Source organism: Castanea sativa, chromosome 11, assembly GCF_040712315.1.
Source record: "Castanea sativa cultivar Marrone di Chiusa Pesio chromosome 11, ASM4071231v1".
Taxonomy (NCBI): domain Eukaryota; kingdom Viridiplantae; phylum Streptophyta; class Magnoliopsida; order Fagales; family Fagaceae; genus Castanea; species Castanea sativa.
The window spans coordinates 51,797,509-51,819,907 of record NC_134023.1 but is presented as its reverse complement, the minus strand read 5'-3'; the positions used below and the strand labels follow the sequence as shown (position 1 = coordinate 51,819,907).

At 34.0% G+C, this 22,399-nt stretch overlaps 1 protein-coding gene across 1 annotated transcript; it reads left to right on the top strand.

Annotated features, from left to right (window-relative positions):
- The first annotated feature begins 20,156 nt into the window (after nucleotides 1-20,156).
- LOC142617940 (phospholipase A(1) DAD1, chloroplastic) lies at nucleotides 20,157-21,932 on the top strand. The gene has a single exon (XM_075790914.1). The coding sequence runs from the start codon at nucleotides 20,157-20,159 to the stop codon at nucleotides 21,585-21,587; it is 1,431 nt and encodes a 476-aa protein (XP_075647029.1). The 3' UTR covers nucleotides 21,588-21,932.
- The last annotated feature ends 467 nt before the right edge of the window (nucleotides 21,933-22,399 follow it).

Genomic DNA, 22,399 nt, shown 5'->3' with positions numbered 1-22,399 from the left:
ATGTGATGTCTGCACCAATTCTCTTGGGGTGGGAGAAACTCGACCCCGTTGAGTAAAGCTCATAAGAATCAAGTGACATCAGAATAAGCTCCATCAAGCCAGAAGCTCACATGGTCAGTATAGCGCCTCCATTGATGCTCATATGTGTGGGTGATAGGAGGTAGAGATGAGGTGGTATCAAGTGTATTCAAGTAAGCCTCCAAAAGAGCGAGATCAAGCTGCTGCAACTCCTCTCTAGTGATCCATGTACAATCAGAATCAGGTTGTTCTCGCTAGCGAACCAAGAAGCGTTGAACTGTTCTATCCCTAATGAAAAGAGTCTGCTTATCTAAAATAACATCAATAATATCTTTATGTGCTTTTTGAAAATAAGAAGGTGTAGGGCTAGGGACATGGTTAGCCAAAAAAGAAGAAGGTGGATCATCAAAAGGGTCATAGGGAATAACTGCTAGACCTTTAAAAGCAATTAAATCAGTAATATTAAAAGTAGAACTAATACCATAATCTGAAGGTATATCAATCACATAAGCATTAGATCCAAGTTTCTTTAATATCTTGAATGGGCCAGCACTGTGGGCCTGCAGTTTCTTAATGGTTCCCGAATGATACTGTTCAGGCCTGATACGAATCATAACATAATCTCCTACATCAAAGACTAAATGACGTTGATGTAAATCAGCATGAGTCTTATACTTAAGATTACTAGCATGAATTCATTTGTTGATATCTTTATGCAGCTCATGCATGTGACTAGCAAACTCTATTGCAAACATAGAAATCCTATTACGTGAGGATATTGGGAGAAGGTCTAAAGGTCTCCTAGGTGTATAACCATGAACAACTTCAAATGGACTCATACCTATGGACCTATTGATTGAGTTATTGTATGCAAATTGGGCTACATGGAGCATAGATTCCCAAGTCCTACCATTCTCACCTATCACATATGCCTCTCTTTCAAAAGAATTATGCTAACTACATTATTTACGAAACTTGAATAAGTCAAAGGTTAGACCTGAAATTGGAAAAACTAGTAGACAGAAGAGTCTGTAACTACTTTTTTCTTTCTTCTAGTCTCTCTGTTCACCAAGGATGATCGCTCACACAATGAGCAATTGCTGCTCATTTCGCAGCATTTGTAGCCTCCTCTCGAGGTCCCTTATTCCTTGTTCCGCCGCACGCATGCGGTCTTCTACAATGGCAAGGCCCTCTGGGGGCAGGTGTCTCCAAAAGGCTCTTAAGAGTCTCCGGCGGTCGCACAGGTCGTTCTCTACTTGCTCTATCTCCTCTCCAACTTGAGCGAGCCTTTTTGCAATAGCTATAGATGAGACACCTCAAAAGATTTCCTAGACTTCTATTTACAACCTCAGTTTGACCATCATTTTTGAGGATGGTATGTAGTGGAGAATTTCAACTTTGTTCCCATTATGTGCCAAATGGTCTTCCAAAAATAGCTAGTTCAACTACTAATACCGAAAATTAGTTACCTTAAAGGATTATTTTTTATTTTTTATAATTTTATATATTTATTTATTTTGGCTAAAATGAAGGGCCAAAATAACAAAGTCATGTGAAAGTTTTAGCAGAACAAAGGATAAATGCAGTAGCATGTTATTGAAGGGAAAGTTGAGGCACATAGCAGACATATTGATATTAACTTTGAAAGTGCATTTCAATTCATTAAGATAGGAAAGACCACACCTTGGTTGGGTTGACTTAATGACCTGGGCCTTATTGGACAGTGGGTCATGCTACTAAAAATGATGAAATTGGGCTTGTGGTTCCTAACGTGTAGTGGAAGTGGAACATGCTTGAAATTTCTGCTTGCTTTTGGACTTGGCTTGACTTTTTTATTTTATTTTATTTTTTAAATACAAGAAAGAAAGAACTACAATATAAAACTAAAATCTGCCAAAGTGTCAAACAGCAGCACGTCAAACATTAAACACTGAAACTAACGAAACTAGATATAGAGGAAACTAAAAGAGAAAGAAACAGAAGCAGTCATGAAGCGTCTCTAAAAGAGAAAGAAACAGTAGTAGTCACGAAGCGTCGCTAGAGTCATTGGCTAAAAGGTGGCATGGGCTCGTAGGCGTTCATTGTTGGTGGTGCTCGATGGTGGAGATCGGAGTTTGCAAGTCAGATCGCAGTGATGGAACCCGTGAAGTGTGAAGCGGCATGGTGGGAGCGATGGTGACAGCGTGTCGGAGGCGTGATTCTAGTAGTGTCATCGGCGGTTGTTCATTGACTTTCACGCTTTTCTATTTCTGATTTGGTGGTGGTCTTCAGAGTTGGGCATGAATTGGGGTCACAAGCTTGGAGGGAGTAGTGGGTTTCTCTGTTGGTTTTGGGATGAAGAATTCATGTGGCCAAAGGAGGTATATGGTACGGATTGGTTCTAGCTCTGGTTTGCAAATCTCGTGGGGTAAGAATTTGAGTAATGGCATATCTGGCGGTTGATTTGTTTTCTGCTGGTGGGTGTAGGTGTGGGTTGTTAGACGTGATTTTGGGTTGCTGAGAGGGGTGATCGGGTTAGGTTCTGATACCAAGTTGATGTAGGACAACCTAGGCTTCCTACCTAGATTAGTCCTACCGTAGACCTTAGGCTTCCCATCTAAGGTGTTTGGATTCACCACCAAACAAACCTAATGCAATCTTTGCAAATAATCTTAGTAATAATAATAATAATAATCATAGTTTGTAAAATACAAAAGAAATTATCTGGAGTTTCATATGCAGCTTCCAAGAATCACAATGATAATGATAAACTCTCCTAAATAAATCCTAAACAATTTCAAATACTAATCTGATAATCCTAACAATCTCAAATACGATAATCCAAAAAATCTCAAATGCTAATCCAATACTAAAGATAAACACAAATAAAGATAACATAAATGATAAAAATAATCTCCATAGATGTGTTTTCATGTGGTGGAATTCGAGGTTTGAAATCCAAAAAATTTGACATGAATTCGCGTACTCTCCACTTCTGATACCACAAATAAAGTAAAATCACAATGTCAAGCCTAGAACCAAACATCATTGCGGTTGCTTTATGGTACAAGATTGATGAGGATAATTCTACAATTTGCTCTTGACGGATTTAAAGGCGACGAGAACAACAATCTCGTCAGCGTTGCTCATTAAACCATCTCCTTGAAATGTTTGCGGGTCCAACTCATAGCCGACGAGATTAGGCTGGAGGGATTAAGCTGACGACATCAGCCTGAAGGTCATAGGGTGATGACCCTGGTGTATTCGATGCTACAAGCTGACGACCCTAATAAAGGGACGACTTGGCGGGTTGAAGGGAACAAAGTTGAAGAGGGTAAGCGAACCTCCATAACCTTGCTTGGTCTCCACGCATACGTGTACAAGGAGAATTCTTGCGCCCCACGCTTAACCTTAATTAAAAAGACTCCTATAAAGAAAAGAACTCTAAAAGATACCCAAAATCCACGAGTTACTCTCCTAGAAGGAGAGTACTTCTTGGCCAAAGCGCAGATTTCGGCCCTATACTACTATAAATACCCCAAAACCCTCATAAACCAAGGTACACATAATTCATCTCAGTTCTAGCACTTTAGAGTTGCGAATAAAAGATTTTCTCTAACTTGACCGTCGGAGGGTATTAATTTGGCCGGTACCACATTGGTACTTCTCTTAAGGTCTTCGGCTTTCATGTTGTGCAGGTTCTTTATCGGGAGCACGTGAGGACTGTGTGACTTACTGACGATTTTCGACATTATCAAAGATTAACTCTCTAAACCCGTGTTATTCAAAATAACAGTTGATTGATTTGTCATTTTATTAGACAAAAAGTAAACAAGTGAACGTATGTGTTTGGTAAGAGTTATCATGTTTTTTGATTAAAGTGATGTTCATGTGGTCGTCATTCAGTGAAAGTGATGAGAGTTTAAATGGTCAAATTTGTAGTATATAAGAGTTTCGTGTGGTTGTTTTTATCCAATGACAGTGACGGCAGTTTAAATAGTTATTTTATCCAATGACAGTGATCGAAGTTTAAACAGTCAAATTTATAGTATATAAGAGATTCGTGTGGTTATTTTTTTATATCTAATTAACAGTAACGGGAGTTTAAATAGTCAAACTTATAGTATATAAAGATGTTTCATGTGGTTATTTTTCATCTAGTGAAAGTGACGGGAGTGAACGCAATCAAATTTATAGTATATGAGATGTTCATGTGGTCATTTTTCATCTAGCGAAAATGATGGGAGCTTAAAGAGTCAAATTTATAATATATGAGATGTATTGGATAATGACTAGTATTAATGGTAGTTTTTTTTTGGCTCTTGTTCTAAACACTAGTTGTGGGATGTTAAATTGTTAATGTATTAGTGAGTGAGAAATCACGGCCATAATTTCGGTAAATGTTATCTTATGTTCTTACTCTAAGAAAAGAAAATGATTATAGTAAATTAGGTCCATTGGAAGTGAAGGGTATTGTTGGATTAAACTAGAATAAAAATAATTTCTCACACTTTTTGTGTTTGATTTTATACTTTACAATAATAACTTCTCACATATTATTTGATTTTTTTAATAAAATAATCAAAGATTAAAATGAAGAAAAAAATCAGATACATGATATATTATAATTAATAAAACATAAAGTAAAATTCAAAAAGTAAAATATAAGATTTCTATTTTATTAGACCATGTTCATCGGTATCACAAAAACCTATGAAATGAGTGAAATATGAATTGTGTGGGAATCTAATCGTGGAATGCTTGAAAAAGAAAAAGAAAAAGAAAAAGAGAGAGAGAGAGAGAGAGAGAGAGAGAGAGAGAGAGAGAGAGAAACCAATATTTAGTGTTGTTTGCTAATCAAGAAAGTGTTGATTTGCACGTAAATAGTTGTTCTCTTTCTTTCTCTGTGATAATGATTTTGATTAGCAAAACATGCTCAAGTGTTGAGTAACACATACATTACACAAAAGTGTAAATATTGTTTTCTTTTTCTCACCCAAATTTTCAAATGAAAAACACTAAAGATATAAACTATTTTACAATATTTTTTATAAACTACTGATACGGTGAATCATTATTGATAAGTGAAAAAAGTCATGTTAGTGATGAGATTAGATGAGAACTAGTAAAGTTTTTTTACAATAACAATTTACAAAAGTATTAATGTAAAATATCTTATAACTATAGCATTACTCTTTTTACATAGGTTTCCTTCCTCGTGCATTCGATGATAGATTTTAGTCATGAAAGAGACAATGAAGCCTTCAAAAACTTGGTTTTGTTAAACTAGTTCATACTTGCTCACAATTTCAACCAAACCAAGTTTTTAGAGACTTAATTGTCTCTTTAGTGACTAAAATCTATCATCATGCGCAAGGAAACCACGCGGTTTGTCCATTCTTGCATGCACAGCATCGGCATGTAAAAAACATGAACGAAGAAAGTGTTAGTCACTTCAAAACTTCAAGTCCAAATGGAAACAGTAGCAAAAAGCTCACCCTTTATATCTTCTTTTAATACAACATGCATCAAATGCATAAAAACATAAACATTTTCAAACCCACTCGAAGAGAACAAGCTAGAAGCAACAAATAATATTATAATTTTTCAAAACTTCAATGGGAATGAGAGTACAATGGATCAAATTTGAAGAACTAGTTCATACTAGTATGCATAGACCAGAATCATTGAGATTGGAGGCAATGATTGGAGTTTGCGGGATCCACCTTAATTAAGTTGATTTGCCATGAAAGTCGGGGGCCATATCTAAATGGAGGCCAATATGAACAAATTGGTGGACTGGTCAACCATGCAAAGAAAGTGTCATATGTCCACGTTAATTAAGTTGATTTGCCATCAAAGTCGGGGGCCATATCTAAATGGAGGCCAATATGAACAAATGGGTGGACTAGTCAACCATGCAAAGAAAGTGTTATCTGCCCGTGTGTTTAGATATGGCTTATTTGGTTAAAATTTAAAAATTGAAAACATTAAAATAATTTTTAAATATGTGAAATGACCGTGGAACTTATTTTTAATGAAAATTTTGCTGAAAAAAGAAGTTTGTAGGTCCCGTGAACAGTGTATGAGACTTACTGAAAAAACATAAATTTTGCTAAAACGCACTTCTAAAAAAAAAAAACACACATGCAAACGTAGTGCTTTTCAGCACTATCGAAACAAGTACTAAGTTACCATAACTAGCATTTGGCCAAAGCTGACTCGACGGTATGAAATGTGGATGCAAGTAGTGGTATGTGTTGTGCGCTGGTGGTATTTTTGGGCTTACCAATCTAATTTCTGGGGTGTGAGGCGATTACCACACACGCGAGCCCCCTTTTTCGTTTCTTAAAAAAAAAAAAAAAATTGCACAGGTTCCTCTATGAATGAACCATGAAAACATTCCATTTATATAAGTGATTTGTATATTATTTATTCCTCTTCATTTCTTTTTAGTTTCATACTTTTCTGCTTGGAAGTGATATTTTGAATAATGAGATTTCATTGTATTTTATTTTTTAAGTCATATAGCAAGTAGGAGAGGGGAATTCAAACCTCTAAATTCTCCTTATATGCGAGAAACTGAAGAATGCTATTGAACCACAAGAATTTTGGATATATAATAGATATTTGTTTCTAATATTATTACACATATTGAAAGTTGGAACAGTTCAGTTGTCTTTATTATTTGCTAAAACTACTTGATAGATGAGAAAGAATATGCTAAAAATCTATAAAACAAAAACTTGTTCACACTTGTATTGTATGTATGGATTGAGCTCTGACCCTAGAGCTCGAGTGAAGACCATCAACATCAAAAGTCGGTCAATCAATAGAAGTTCCAAAAGCTGTTTCACATATTAATTTTACCAACCAAATCCATATAGACTAGACTACTAGTCTACCTTAGGGATGACAATGGAGCGGGGTGGGGCCGAAAGATGGGATCTTCGCCCCCGCCCTGTATAGATTTTTCTTGCCCCATCCCCGCCCCTTAAGGTCCCGTGAAGACCCGCGAAGCCCCACCCTACACTGTAAAACTTTATTTCTTGTTAATTTTTCCTATAATTATTACCATTTTTTCAAATAAAATGACATGTTTCAATATTAAAAATATACTTAAAATTATAAATAAATTTATCCTATCAAATCAAACTAATTTTTAGCAAAAACTAAATAATATTATCTAAATGTTTAACAAGACAATGTCACAACAAAAATCTCATAGTATGACACAAAAATCTCATATTATGTTAATGATGAAAAGTAAGTTGAGAAAGACATATGAATCATGAATGAAAAGACAAAAAAAAGAGTTAAAATTGGTACCTTATTTCCAACTTTGCTTGAGAGAAAAGAGAGGTAGAACCACGTTAGGTAGAATAAAATAAGCTGATGATATTTTTGTTTAAATAGTAGGATTTTAGAGTATGAAAAAATTACAATTTAATCCTTATTAACGCAGGGTGGGGTGGGTCTAAAAAGTGTAAACCCATCTCCGCCCTGTCCCGTGGTGCGGGTCTAAAATCTCGCCCCATCCCCGCCTCATCACTTTTGCGGGGCGGGGAAAACCCGCACGGGGCGAAGCGGGGAGGGGCGGGTCAAGCGGGGCGAGGAAAAATTGCCATCCCTAGTCTACCTAGCTGCTAGAAGAAAATTTAAGACATCAATTATCAGTATGAGTTCTTAATTTCTAAATTAACTTTCTAAAAAGATAATAAAGGCTTGCAGATTTGAGTTTTTGTCCAAATGTTTTGTTGGTTCGATCCTCTAATAATGATATGTCTTTGCAGGTAAAAGCACCGATTTGTGACATTATTTGTTCATCGTGGATCACATGTTCTCGATTGGAATCTTGAAGATGATCTAAACAGCTGGTCCTTTGGAAAATAAAATTTATAGAAAATTGAAGAAGAAGGTTGATCTAGAACAAAGTAGAAGAACTAGTTCATGCTTGCTAGCAAACTTGGACTAGAGGTCAATTGGCCTTTGTTTTGATGCAATAAACCTCTCCTAGAAAAGACAAAAACTATGATTGAAATCAGGTCAATTGGTCAACATGCAAATAAGGGCACTCATACGTACACTTACTACTATTTATTTTCTCTTCATCTTTTGCCCCTCATCTAATTTTTGGACCTTCCACGCCAATAACATGTAGAATTTGTAACAATGCTTTGAAGTTGTGTGTCTATGTGTGTGGGTATATATATAGAAAAATTGAACAAATGAGGAAGCAAGAGAAGTTCTTTATTTTCCAAAGAATATAAACATATAATTAAGGAGGTGAACACTATTAGAGACGGAATTACATGTGGGCTAAGGGGCCAAGACCCCCTCAGATTTTGAAAAAATAACGAGTAGTATACGTAATTACACAAAAATTCTAACTTTTAACCCTAAATTGTCTATACTTGCCCCCCCTCCCCAAGTATTTTGTAAAAATTGTTTTAATCAAACCATCCCTTTGCTCTATTGCCTCAAAAATATCAAGAAAATCCATTAGACAAATCAACAAAACAATTCATAAATCTGGATAATTAGAAAAACAAACACCGGTGAAACTTTTTTTTTAGTTATGCTTGCCCCCTAGATTCAGATCCTGATTTTGTCCTTGATTACTATGTGTGTAGAAAGAATAATGCATCCAAAATCAGATGAGATCTATCTCTTCATAGAAATATCCATCGGTGAAAATATATGTTCTATCTAAAAGGTATTTTTTTTTTCACACACTATTATGTTTATGAAGCTATACAATCTATCAAATGAGATTTATTATATATATGAGATTTGTTGTTCATACTATCAGACACTTTTTTTTTTTTTTGCTGAATTATCAGACACTCAATTTGTTAGCACGTTATTCATACGTACTGATAGTTCAATCTCAATAAAAAAATAATGGTAATTAATATGATTGTGCACATTCAAGTTGATACTCTATGATTTGACAATGCGTATGTGTATATTTAATGTTAGGTTCATCGTGTAAAGGCCATGGCCTTTACGAAGATAATGAAATTAGGGCACTACGTACTAGTCCTAGCCACGGACAAGGTTTGAGTCTCTTTCGCAATGAAATTAGGGTACTACGTACTAGTCCTAGCTACGGACAAGGTTTGAAGAACTAGTTCTTACTAGTAAGCATGACTCTAACAAGACATAAATGCAGTTCATGTAGTCATTGAAGTTCAACCAAAGGAGTTAGATCTAGATCTAACTAAGAAGATCTTTCTAGTTCTTAGGTCACCCGAATCTACTGAATGTAGATGTCGGAGACAATATTTGAATCTGGTGTAATAACTACACTGTTTAATTATTATATTGGTGTAAGATGTAAAAGTTTTTTTTTTTTGGAGAGAGTTTTGAATCTATGACGTTCGCTCTTAATAATTGCTCTTTATCATCAGACCAAGACACCAATCAGTTTTTAGTGTAGACAGGGATTGAACCCCAGATCTCTTATACAACCACAGAGACCAAGACATCAATCAGTTTTCGGATTTAAGAAGTGAAATTTTAACTTTTAATTTCAACAATTAATTTACTATTACATGGTGATCGGGATCTCAGGAGCCAAGCATTAGAATATTTAAAACATTGACACAAATTAAAGTTAAAAAAAAAATCACATTCTCTATTTTCTCATTAAAAAGGAACTTTTTTTATTTTTTTATTTTTATAGTAAATATGTAAAACAAAATTTCAATTAATGCATGGTAAAAGTTATTCATTAAATTACCAGAATAATAGTTGGTCACTAGCCCTCCAACCCCTCTCTCTCTCTCTCTCTCTCTCTCTCTCTCTCAAACATATGGTTAGTTCATTTTCAAAATATAATATATATATATATATATATATATATATATATATGCACACACAGTTAGTTTCTAAAAGTCCATAAATGATTTTAATCATTGAAGTTTAATAGGGATTAAAATTAAGCAATTTCTTTAAGTTTATTACGGATCAAAATCAATGATTTAAAATTTTCAAGAACTAAAAACAATTACTTTAAATTTGTTAGGGACTAAAAGCAAACACTTTAAATTTTAGATACTAAAATTACTCATGAGCTAAATTTTAATGATATTTGGCATTTTTTTTATAAAAAAAATCATAAAATGTTTCTTATTTCTTTATTTGTATTGGTTGGGAGTAGGGTACCTCAACAAATGGGGAGGCAACTTATTATGATTAAAATTTTCCTTGTATCTATACTAATTCTCCTTTTAAAGTGGGGCCTGGGTTTAATTAATCTATTTTGAATACGGAATTTTATAGGATTAATTTTTTTAGAAAACATAATTAGGAGTATGTTTATTCCTGTACATATCAACGACACAAAATATATTATAGCTTGTATTATTTGACAAAACTTTTGAAAAATTCACAAAGGAAAAAAGAAATATATTTGTATCAACTAAATTTTTTGACAATAAAATAAGAAATAATTAAAAAATAAAAGAGAAAAAAAAATTGAAATAGAATAAAAAATATATAGTATTTTTACTTTTGATAGTAGATTTTGAGTTGAAGAAAATTGTCAATTTCATTATGAAAAATTTTAAAATTTAAAATTTAAATGGAAAAAAAAAAATTATATGTAACTATGTCTAGAATTTATATATGATGTGATATGTTTCTCATATATATACATATGATGTGATCTATCATCGAGCGGATAGAATCATATAGATGGCTTTTTCTCCCCTTCTCAAAATAAATTGATTAATGTGCTGTAGAACTATGGTAGTGACAATGGTTATTAACTTATGGACAAATTTCAATTATAAAATTGGTTGTAATCTAAGGTTACAATTTTACTCAATATAATTAACATTACTATATATTTTAAAAATCTAACTATTGAATTGCATGGTTTTTATGCTCTTAATAAAAATGTCAAATTTTTTATTAATTCGATATTATTTACTATATGATCTATAAACTTATATTTTATGCATAATTTTAAATTAAAAAATTTTCAATTTAAATAATTTATTAATGACGTAGATATTGATCTTTAATTTTCTAGAAATTTTGTAAGCATGAAAGATATAAGAAGATGTAACCAATGGTGAATATATTTGTCAAAATTCACTTCCAATTAATTATATTGAGTAATGTTGCAGTCTTAAATTACAACCAATTTTGTAACTAAATTTTGTCCCTTAACTTAATTAATTCCATTTAGCTTTGAATGGGGCATCCTTAATTAATTAATTAATTAATTAAATAACTTGAAAATCATGTTGGAAATTTGTCTCTATGACTTCAGGCTTCCAAGCATTTGCTCAAAAGGTTATGTTTTTAAACTCATAGAGGACACCTTTTCATATTGTAATTTTGTAAATCGTTCAAACTTCAAACGATTATGTGTGCCACACCAAATTCTTACTGCACATTTTCTCATTGACCCAAACCGCGTCCAGCCCAAAAGCAAGAACAGAAAAGCAGAAAAGAAAAAGAAAAAAGAAAAAATTTTGCTCAAAAGGTTATTGCATATAAAGTTTCAATGTTCAAAGCTACAACAGGGGGGAAAAAAAATCATGAATGCTGACATACCATACCGTGCTCAAAGTATAGTACTTACTAAATATTATAGGGTTTCTTTCCGAACCAAACCATTTGAATTTTTCTTACATATTTTTATTGAATGTAAAATTTGAAAATCTTACTGCATGTAAAATTTTGTTTAAATTTCAGTGTTATTAACTATTTGATCAATATATTTATTTTTTACATATAATTTTTTATTATAAAAACTTGAAATTTAAACATTTCATTAATGAAATAGCTATTGATATTTGATTTTCTTGAAATTTTGTAAGAATGGAAGATACAATAAGAACATGTAATCCAACCGTTAAATTTTCAAAATTATATCTAATAAAAACATATAATTAAGAAGAGTTTAAAGGGTTTATCTTCAAATTAGATTGGAGATAAACATTTTCCTTCTTTAAATGATGACGTTTCTCAAAAAATAAAATAAAAATGAGGTAGGTGGGCAGGGCCAATTTGGTCAATGAAGGTTCAAAATGGTCATTGAACTATTGAGGCCTCTATATTTATTATTTTTCGTTGTTTGTTTTAGAATAATTATTTTTCGTTGTTTTTTTTTAAAAGAACAATTATTTTTTCTTGTTTGTTCCCACGATGAGAGTCCCCCTTTTCTTTTCTTTTCTTTTTTTTGGGCAGATGTGAAGACTGGAGAGTCCCATTACCCACATCAGTTGGGAATTGAGAACTACGTCCAATTCAAAACATGCACATAGCCATAGGAAAGATATTTCTGCATTAGAAAACTTGTTCATTATTTTTCCTTAGAAAACAAATCTGGCAGCAGTGCATCCTCCAAAAATTGCAAAGCACCCACAAGCATTTCAAATATTTACTGCACTAGCTCCCCTACTCTAAAAACTAGTTATCCAGATACACAATTTTTTTTTGGTTTTTGTTTTGGTAAATTTTCGAATTCACCACTAAATTTACTATGCATCCCTTCACCTTTGTTCGCATGTGGGTCATGACTGGACATTTGAATTGGATGAGACATGATCTTAGAAACCAAATTCTTTGTATATATTATTACCTCGTTTAGAAAATGGAAACAGAGAGGATGTAACCCAAAAAAACAAAGGCTATTTCAACTTTCAAGGAAGCCAAGTTTGTTTTCCCATTAGTGTAAGAATCAACGTCAGAATGAATTTTAGTCTATAAAAAAGAAATGTAGTCTCTAGTCTCTAGGCGTGTTAAGTAGTACTAATTAGATTCTTAATTAGAAGCCGAAATTGGTCAAAAATCGAATTCTTTCTTTATTGCTTCGGATAAGGTGAATTGAAAACCAACGTAATCAAGAAAGGAAATTCAAATTCTACCTCTAGCTAGTATCTAGGGACCAAGAAATAAGAGAGTTGTGATTCATGTCTGTCTTAGTTTCTCGTTTAACCTTATGTAGGAAATAGGACAAAGATGATTTGGAAATCAATATTAATCAAATAAAACCAAAAACCAATTTGTAGTCGAAAGATTGTAGAGTAATACTGATTAGACATACAATTATGGGGCCAAGTGCATGAGTCTAATTTGATAAGCAAATATTTGACAGGGTAGTTATCTAAAGAGCGTGAACCCTAATTAACTTAGAATTATGATCACCTATTTAAGAAAAAGGTAAACTAGCTTGTAGACAATTTCTTATACGTTGCACCTTATATTTTCCATTGATATCCATTAGTCAATTCTCAAATTATTCATAGATGTATAAAGCCAATTTGTTGCCAAGATCACATAATCAAAAATTGTTTTAGCAATCTATATAAATATATATATATATATGGTCCTATGAAATAATTAATATATTAATTGAAAATAATAATTAATACTATAATATGATAATTACATTTAATTAACATGCACAACATCAAAATCCACAAAAAATAATGTGACTTAATTAACCACTAATTTGTGTTAACAAAATTCATTCAATAAGCTAATTTTTATTTTCAATTAGTTTTAAGTAATTGATTTTCATTAATTGTATATTCATTGAGCAAATTAGTTTAGCAACTTAGAAATTAACAAATTAAAGAATGCTAAAAAAAGAAGAAAGAAAGTGCCAATTTGGGTAAAAGGAAACATATTATAAGGTGGCTGAACTTACTTGGAAGAAAATTTGAAAGTAGACATTAATTATTGGGGTATACAATTTTCATGAGAAAAAGTAGACCATTCTATTTGGACTTCTCACATTGTTAGAACTATATATGTGTTATGAAAGAATGAAATGGAGGATAAAATTGTAGGTTAAAAACTCATAACATGCATTTCCTGATGTCTACAAATAAATAAATAAAACATGAAAAATTCTATTAATGTCAGTGATGTCACACTGCAAAAAAAGAAGAAGAAGGTGATTTCATAATGTATTGAAGAGGTTGGCTTAGTTCACATGCTATAGGTCAAATCTCGGCTGGCTTGCTTTAGCTTGGCTTAGTCAGGCTTACATTTGGTGCTAATACCTCGTGCCATGTTTTCACATAAGTGTAATAAACTCATGCCAAATGTGATCTTGGTCTATCATTCACCCATGTGAAAAAAAATGTGGTTTTTGCATTTTGGGTTAGTAATAGCTAATAGTATTGTGTGCGGCCAAAAAATGAAAAAAAACAAAAGGAAAGTGAAGGGATATGCATAAGCCATGGATAAAATTTGGGTCCTACATCACCACCTATTGATTGGAGGGTTTTTTTTGTTTTTTTTTTTGAGAAAGAGTTAATTGGAGGTAGTTGAAATAATAAAACGTACGTGATTGAAAGCTAAATTTTATAAAACTATTTACATGTCCTAACAAGTACAAGATACTTACATTTTGGTGCTACGTACAGGGATGATTTATGTTTTGTTCTTCTGTGGGACACTATAGGTTGATACATGTTGAAAATCAATATAACCTCCCCTATGTATTTTGTACTTGTTAGGACCTGTAAATAGTTTTATAAAAATCAGCTTTCAATCACATTTTATTATTTCAAATACCTCCAATCAACTCTTTCTCGAAAAAAAAAAAAAACAGGCACAAGATACATAGTGGAGGTTATATTGATTTTCAGCATGTATCAACCCAGTGTCCCACAGAAGAACAAAACATAAATCATTAGGGTACGTACCACTAAACTATGCACAAGGTCAAAGTTGGCCCCTCAACGATGTCACATACTCATCAATTAGCTTCTCCATATACATATTGAATAGAAACTACTCACTAATCCTTATGTTGAGTTCATAGAGGGTTATATTTTCAAACTGTGAGTCCGTGACCCTATGTAACCAAATTCTTGGAACCTTAGTGCGTGTTTAGTGTGTTTGAAACCTATTTCAAGTCCAATATAAGTTCGAGGCTCAAGCATCATGAAGACTCAAGTTTATTAGATCTCGACTCCAATTTGATCACTTCTCGACAGATCGAGCACTAGTTAGCTCGAGCCATCAAGACAATCTCGGCCCATCAAGATTTGAGCAAAAATTATTTTTCTGATTCGTTTCTTCACACGTAATGTACTAGGTTCGGGTTTCGTGGTTTTCAAGCCAATGTATAAAAGTAACTCTCGGACGTGTCTTTAAAAACTTTTGGAAAGTTGTGTTTTGTAAAAAAAAACATAGGAATTTTTATAAGACAAATTTCTATTGTGTATGTTCACTCTCACTTGCACACATAATATAAAATTATAAACATTTAGTTTTTTTTAACTAAAATCATGACTTGAAAATAGTGACTTCAAGTCATGATTTATGTGCAAAAGTGGTGAGTGTGTATACTATGTGTGTGAATGTGTGAAATAGATATTGCTATTTGTATAATACCATTTGATAATAGAACCTTGTTAAATATATAAGCATATATGTGTTTATATATTTAACAAGGTTCAGTTATTAATCACCAAAAACCATGTATATTATAGTCACCAAACCTTGTTAAATATATAGACACATATAAATGATATCCTACCAGACCTGTGAATCACCAAAACCAAATGTCTGAGGTTCTTTATATGCGCTTGAATGATGGTTAAAGCGGCTATTTCTATGTATCCTTATGATTGGATAATTTGAGGGGCATGACTTAGGGATAGAACTAGGATTTGAACATAGGGAGGCAAGCATAACCAAAAAAAGTTTTGCCAGTGTTAGTATTTCTAATTATCCAGGTTTATGAATTGTTTTGTCTAATGGATTTTCTTGATTTTTTTGGGACAATAGAGCAGAAAGATGGCTTGATCAAAACAATTTGGAAAATTTCATAGGTCAATTTGTAAAAATATTTGGGGAGGGGGGCAGGGGGCAGGGGGCAGGGGGCAAGTATATACAATTTAGGGTCAAAAGTTACAAATTTTGTATAGCTATGTATACTGTTCGTTATTTTTTCAAAATCTTAAGAGGTGGGGGGCCTTGGTCCTCCCAGCCCACACGTAGTTCAATCTCAAGCATAATTTATGAGATGTTGTTGATGGAGAGATGTTTATAAATGTAATGGACGAGGGGTGTATTTAACCTACATAATTGTACCTTACGTCCTTATAGTTGTATAATTGATGGGCACAAGATATATATTATCAAGGTAAACACTTTTATAAATATGATAAAAGAAAATGCATGCATTCCATGCTTTTATTAATTATTCTCTCTTAGCATTTTTTTTGGGTTTGTTTTTGTATTGAAAGCAGATATATATTTGTAAAACTACTAACAAATACAAGATCAGGTTACGTAGCACTGAAATATGCATAAAGGTCTCAAAAGTTGGCCACACAACGATGTTAGATACGCATGGATGAGCTTCTTTATGTACATTTCTGTATATATAGACACTCGCCATCTTTAGATAGAATAGCATTGCAATTGGAATCCAATAGAGTAACATGGAGAAATCAAGAAATTATAAGTAGTAATAAATCATTGAACTAAAATGGAGTCTATATTTAGGATAAGATTTGACAAACCCATAAATCATTCTAAACATAATCCTTTGCGTACAGCTAGCTCATGGTTCTAAAACACAGCAGGAAGTGAAGCCCAGATTCATTAAGAAATCTAATAAAATTACCAATATTGCAGTCACAAATAAGACCACATGATGAGATTACCTCTAGAACTATCATTGTTTAATTAACTTAACTAATAGGACTATAGGAGGAGATGTCAAAGCTATCAAGATACTAATAGAAATCATTTGTCTCTCTTTTTATATTACATTTTATCCTCCAATATAATATACTATGTGAGTTTTTTTTTTTTAAATTTTATTTATTAAATAAAGAAAGTGAAAAAACAATTCATGATAAGTTGTGATTGATAAAATATAAAGTAGAACACAAAAAGTGGACAAAAATTTGTATTTATCAAGTAGTAGTTTACTAGAGTAACATCATTTCTCTTTCTTTAAATGCGAACATTGGTGGTCCTTGAGCCTACTACATCTTTACTACTCAATTTTGTGTTTACAATAAACTCATATATAGTAGGTATTTGTAGTAGGCTAAATCCTAAACTAACAATGATTACAAGACTTGCAACACAAAATAGAATTAAGATTTCTTTGTTACTTGCACACAAATTGATTTCTTTGTTTATGAGAACCATAGGTAACCCTTACAAACAATGATATATATTAAAGACTACCCTTTGATGTTTTATACATCTAATAGATCTCTAATTAAAAAAGAAGATAGAGATCCATGGACCACAAAATAATAAAAATCTGGATTTATATATATATATTCTAGCAGTTCTCTCTCTCTCTCTGGTTTTTTGCTAATATATTCAAGCAGTTCTCAGAAATCTCAGAGGTGATATCCATACATTGATCATTGATGGCATGCAATCATTTCCTTTATAATTATGGCATGAGTTGGTACAGTTATCCTTATACAGGTGGGTGCATTATGCAGTATGTGCTCAAAGTTAAATGTCAACGTAGCTCTTTAGCAATCAAAGACTATAGTAGTGTACTTGGCATTCTGGGTGCACCACACTGGGACACTCGGATCTTGCTCTGAGAATAGATAAACTAAATTTAAAGTAAAGTGGCCAAGCCATTTATAGGAACAACGCAATAATTTTATGCCTTGAAGGTTTCTGAGCTCCCTCATAAAGAAGCTAGAAAGGGAAAAAGGAGTGGGCCTTTATAGCGCAGCAAATGCCTTCAAAATTAGATATTTGAAGGCCCTCAATTATGACATAAAATATTGACCACAGAGGTTCTCATACGTACGTGTATAGATGCTAGCCAAGAGATCTCACCCATGAATGATCTAGCCAGCACCCCAATTGAAATGAACTTAAATTTTTACTTTGCCTGGGATAGATAGTCTTGGAGTATCATAGTTGCACTTCTAAATTCTAATATAAGTGTGTGTGTGTTAGGAATTGGAAGGAAACTTCCACTTCACAAAGACTAAATAGCTAAAGAAACAGAATGTATAATTTAACATCAAAGTTTTGAGAGAGAGAGAGAGAGAGAGAGAGAGAGAGAGAGAGAGAGCATATTTTCAAGAATTAGGATTTTTTTTTCTTTTGAGAAAGAGAATTGGGATCACTTGAATTTACTATGTTCTATTAGTCATTTAATTCTGTGAAATTATTTTAACAGAAAGTTGAAATTAAGAAGGATGTCAAAATACGACGGTGTATTAACTTTTTGGCCTAAACGACCCTTTGAAAATTACTTCCACAACTAGCTAGTTAAGACATTATTCTATGTTACAATTTATACAATGCAACCCTATCAAGGTCATGGAATGTAACAAAAAACTATATCCTTAATTAAGAAGATAAAGTGGCAGAAAAAGTGTTTAGAATCCTCCCAAGTGTTCAAGCATTTTAGGAAAATATTTTTATCTCTTTCCTAGTAACTTCTTTCATCCAATGCATCAAGGAAATAATTGGCAAGCAAATTGATGTATAAGGTTGCCTGAAAAAGGGGGTTTCAAAACCGACAATAAATAAACGTTATCTATAAATGCCATAATATATATATATATATATATATATATATATATATATATATATATATATATTTAAAAAAAAAAAATATTGAAACAATCTGATTGTACTTCGTTTGTTGGACTCATTAACAGGAAGCTGCTAAAAGTTTTAGACACCCAGAGATTCACATATAATTAACATTATATTATTTTTAATCTCCAAATTGTTTGGCAAGAAAAATAGAAAAGAAAAATTGCTTTCTTCCAATCCATGTATATATGATGTTCCATGTTCTAAATTATAACATGCAAACTTATGACTTAATTTGTTAAAATCACCCAAATTGATTATACATATCTTCCATAAGCTAAATTACATCAGAAATGAAAGTAAAACATTTATATTATTGTATACTTATAAAATATGAAATACTACGTACAACGACCCCACCAAAAAAAAAAAAAAAAATTGAAATCATAAGCAAAGGAATGGAATTTCCTTGAGAAACTTAAAGGAAAGTTCTATAGGAGGTACTTGCAAAGTTTGAAGTGTGCAGCAAGACACATGCACACATTTAACTCATGAGATAGGCATGTAAAATTGTTCACAAACAATTATTATTTATTAATTTAAGTTTTTACTTTTTACGTAAACTGAAAAACAATTATTACAAAGCAACGTGTTTTGTTTCCTCCTTCGGCCCAATAAGTCTCTTTAACTGGCCCAGTTCCACCCAAAAAAAAAAAAGTGGCTAACATTGAGCCGAGCTGGGATATAGATTTATACTACGTGTCAGCGTAGCTTTGATTCGGACGGAAAGAAGAACTTGTCGTATTTGGGTTAATAGATTTCGGCCTAGTCAAACACTCCAGCTTCGTTGGATGTGACACTAATTTCACAAATCATACCCCATTTATGCTTAAAATTAAAAAAAAAAAGTGTAATCACTGTACTCAACCAACTTAAACTTTTATCGTACTTAGTATGAGATCTTTACAAATATGATGGGCTACCACTCTAACCTACAACAAATAATACATATTACTATTACTGTCTAACTAGGCGAGTTGATACTGGGTTCAGTAGTAATTTATTGCTCGAAATTCAATCTCCGCACTTATCAAAAAAAAAAAATTTACTTGAATTTACAATTTTCAAACTCGCATGCATTATAAATCACCTTTGATATTACTATGATTGGTGACATGCTTAACGAGTAACACGGACTATCTATCATCATCCCAATCGTCCATCACCAAAATTTGTGGACCCAAGTGCGGTTTTTCCAGTTAAATCACTCTTCTCCCCCGCCAACTGGATATAATACCTCGCTCTCTCTCTCTCACTCACAGTGTACAGTATATAAAATTCTTTCTCCTTCTCTCTCTTCTCTATTATTTTCCCCCTTTGTAGGGGCCGGATCAAATATGTGAAAAATCTTTTCTCTTCTGCCAAGTATGGACTTTCTGTACCTTATAAAAAGGCCTCTTTATGAGATCATCTAAGTGCAAACTGAGCATCTAGCTAGCAGTGATCAATATCGATATTATTGATCCAACGCTACTACCTGCTCTCTCTTTTCTCTTAAGTCCCTTTAATATTAAGGTTCTAAACACAACAATTTTTTTTATTTTATTTTATAGGTACAAAACCCCACCACCAAAATAATGAAACTATCAATGAGACCCGTACGGCCATGCACATTTAACCAACCTTCAACCCCAACTCCAAAACCAACTCACTACTCCTGCGCCTACACCCTCACTCAACCACCTAAGCTAAACAACAACAAGAAGCTGGTCCACCACAAAACTCAACCATTAAAGCACTGGGAACGCTTACTCGATCCCATTGATCTCAGCGCTACCAATAAATCCAACACTTTTCCTTACCATTTCATGCCCACAAAAAAAAGCGTCAAACTCGGCAAGAAATGGAAGGAATACCAAGGCATTCGAAACTGGGACGGCTTGCTCGACCCGCTCGACGATAATTTACGCAGCGAAATCCTCAGGTACGGCCAGTTCGTCGAGGCTGCGTACAAGTCCTTCGATTTCGACCCTTCTTCGCCTTCCTACGCCACCTGCTTGTTCCCCAAAAGCTCATTGCTCGAAAAGTCAGGCTTAGCTCAAACTGGCTACCGTCTGACCAAGAATCTACGTGCAACCTCGGGTATTCAGCTCCCACGTTGGATCGAAAAAGCACCCAGTTGGGCTGTCACAAAGTCGAGCTGGATTGGCTACGTTGCGGTGTGTCAAGACAAGGAAGAAATCGCCAGGCTCGGTCGAAGAGACGTAGTGATAGCGTTTCGAGGCACAGCCACTTGCTTGGAATGGCTCGAGAATCTCCGAGCCACGTTGACCCAAGTGGGTCATAACCACAACCACAACCACAACAACAGCAACGATGGACCCATGGTCGAGAGTGGGTTCCTCAGTCTTTACACTTCGGGCACCAAGTGCTCGAGCAGCTTGCAAACCATGGTACGCGAAGAAATCTCGAGGCTGCTCCAATCGTACGGTGACGAGCCACTTAGCTTGACGATCACGGGACACAGCCTCGGTGCGGCCTTAGCTACGCTCGCGGCGTACGATATCAAAACCGCTTTCAAACGCGCACCGCTCGTTACGGTGATCTCGTTCGGCGGGCCACGTGTCGGCAATCGGAGCTTTCGGCGTGTCCTAGAAAAACAAGGGACCAAGGTCCTACGCATCGTGAACTCCGATGACCTAATAACCAAAGTACCCGGTTTTGTCATCGACAACAGCAATGAAAACGACAACGACGACCAACACGACATGTCGTGCAGCAGAGATTTACAACTGGCTGGGTTGATACCCAGCTGGATACAGAAGCGCGTGGAGGACACGCAGTGGGTTTACGCAGAGGTTGGGAGAGAGCTAAGACTTAGTAGTAGGGACTCTCCGTACCTCAACGGCTTCAACTTCGCCACGTGTCACGAGCTCAAGACATACCTACACTTGGTGGACGGCTTTGTGAGCTCCACGTGTCCCTTTAGAGCCTCTGCTAGAATGCTGATTGATAATTATCGTAGACAAAAGAGTCAAGGCTTGAAAACACAAACTCTAAAACCTTAATTAATAACCGTAAATTTTAGTTGTTTAGAAACTTGTAAAAAGTGTCGAGTTATAAGGCTATTGACGGATGGCAAATGAGGGAGGGTTTGGTGGGCGTTGTGATTCCTTTTTTTTTTTTTTGGGATCAAAAGCTAGATTCTTCATGTTGGTTGTGAGGCCCCATTTGGATGTTGAGTAAGTTGAGCTCTACTCAGCTAGCTGAAGATCTTGTACTGTTCATTTTGTGATGAGTTAGGTATATCATATTGTACATGGAAATTGGAAAAGTGGAAAAGGCAAACGTTGTTTTCTTCTTTGGGGGTATCAAAATGATTGAAAATCTAATCATTCATCGGCTACCACGTGATACCCGGGGTCATGTTGATGAGTTTGCCCTCTGGTGCCGACCTTATTTACACGTATTAACATTTTTGAGCATAGCTCATATATGGTTGAAAGTTTGAAACTTAGAAAATGCACCGACCTGTTTCGTGGGAAGCTAGCAAGTGTAGAAGTAGAGGACTTCCACGCCGCTAATTTTCGACTTTGTTCGTATTCCTAGCGGCCAAAGTGATAGCACCGTCCATACCGAACACATAGGGTGTGTATTTCACTATTTGTATGGTAACAACTTTTTTCATGCATGGCTATATGTACTCACTGTTCGTATATATTTAAGTGCGTACGTTGCGTCCTTGATTGAGTTTTAGTGGCTAGCTGTAGTTGTGGAATTGTCAAAAATGTTAGATGTCTGTGGGGTAAAACTCTGTGTCTTGCTGTTTGAGTGTGTGTATCTATATATATATTAGGTTTATTGTTTATAGGCTTATATC

What these genes read in the sequence shown, in the direction of transcription:
- LOC142617940 (XM_075790914.1), top strand. Translation starts at nt 20,157, where the DNA reads ATGAAACTATCAATGAGACCCGTACGGCCATGCACATTTAACCAACCT.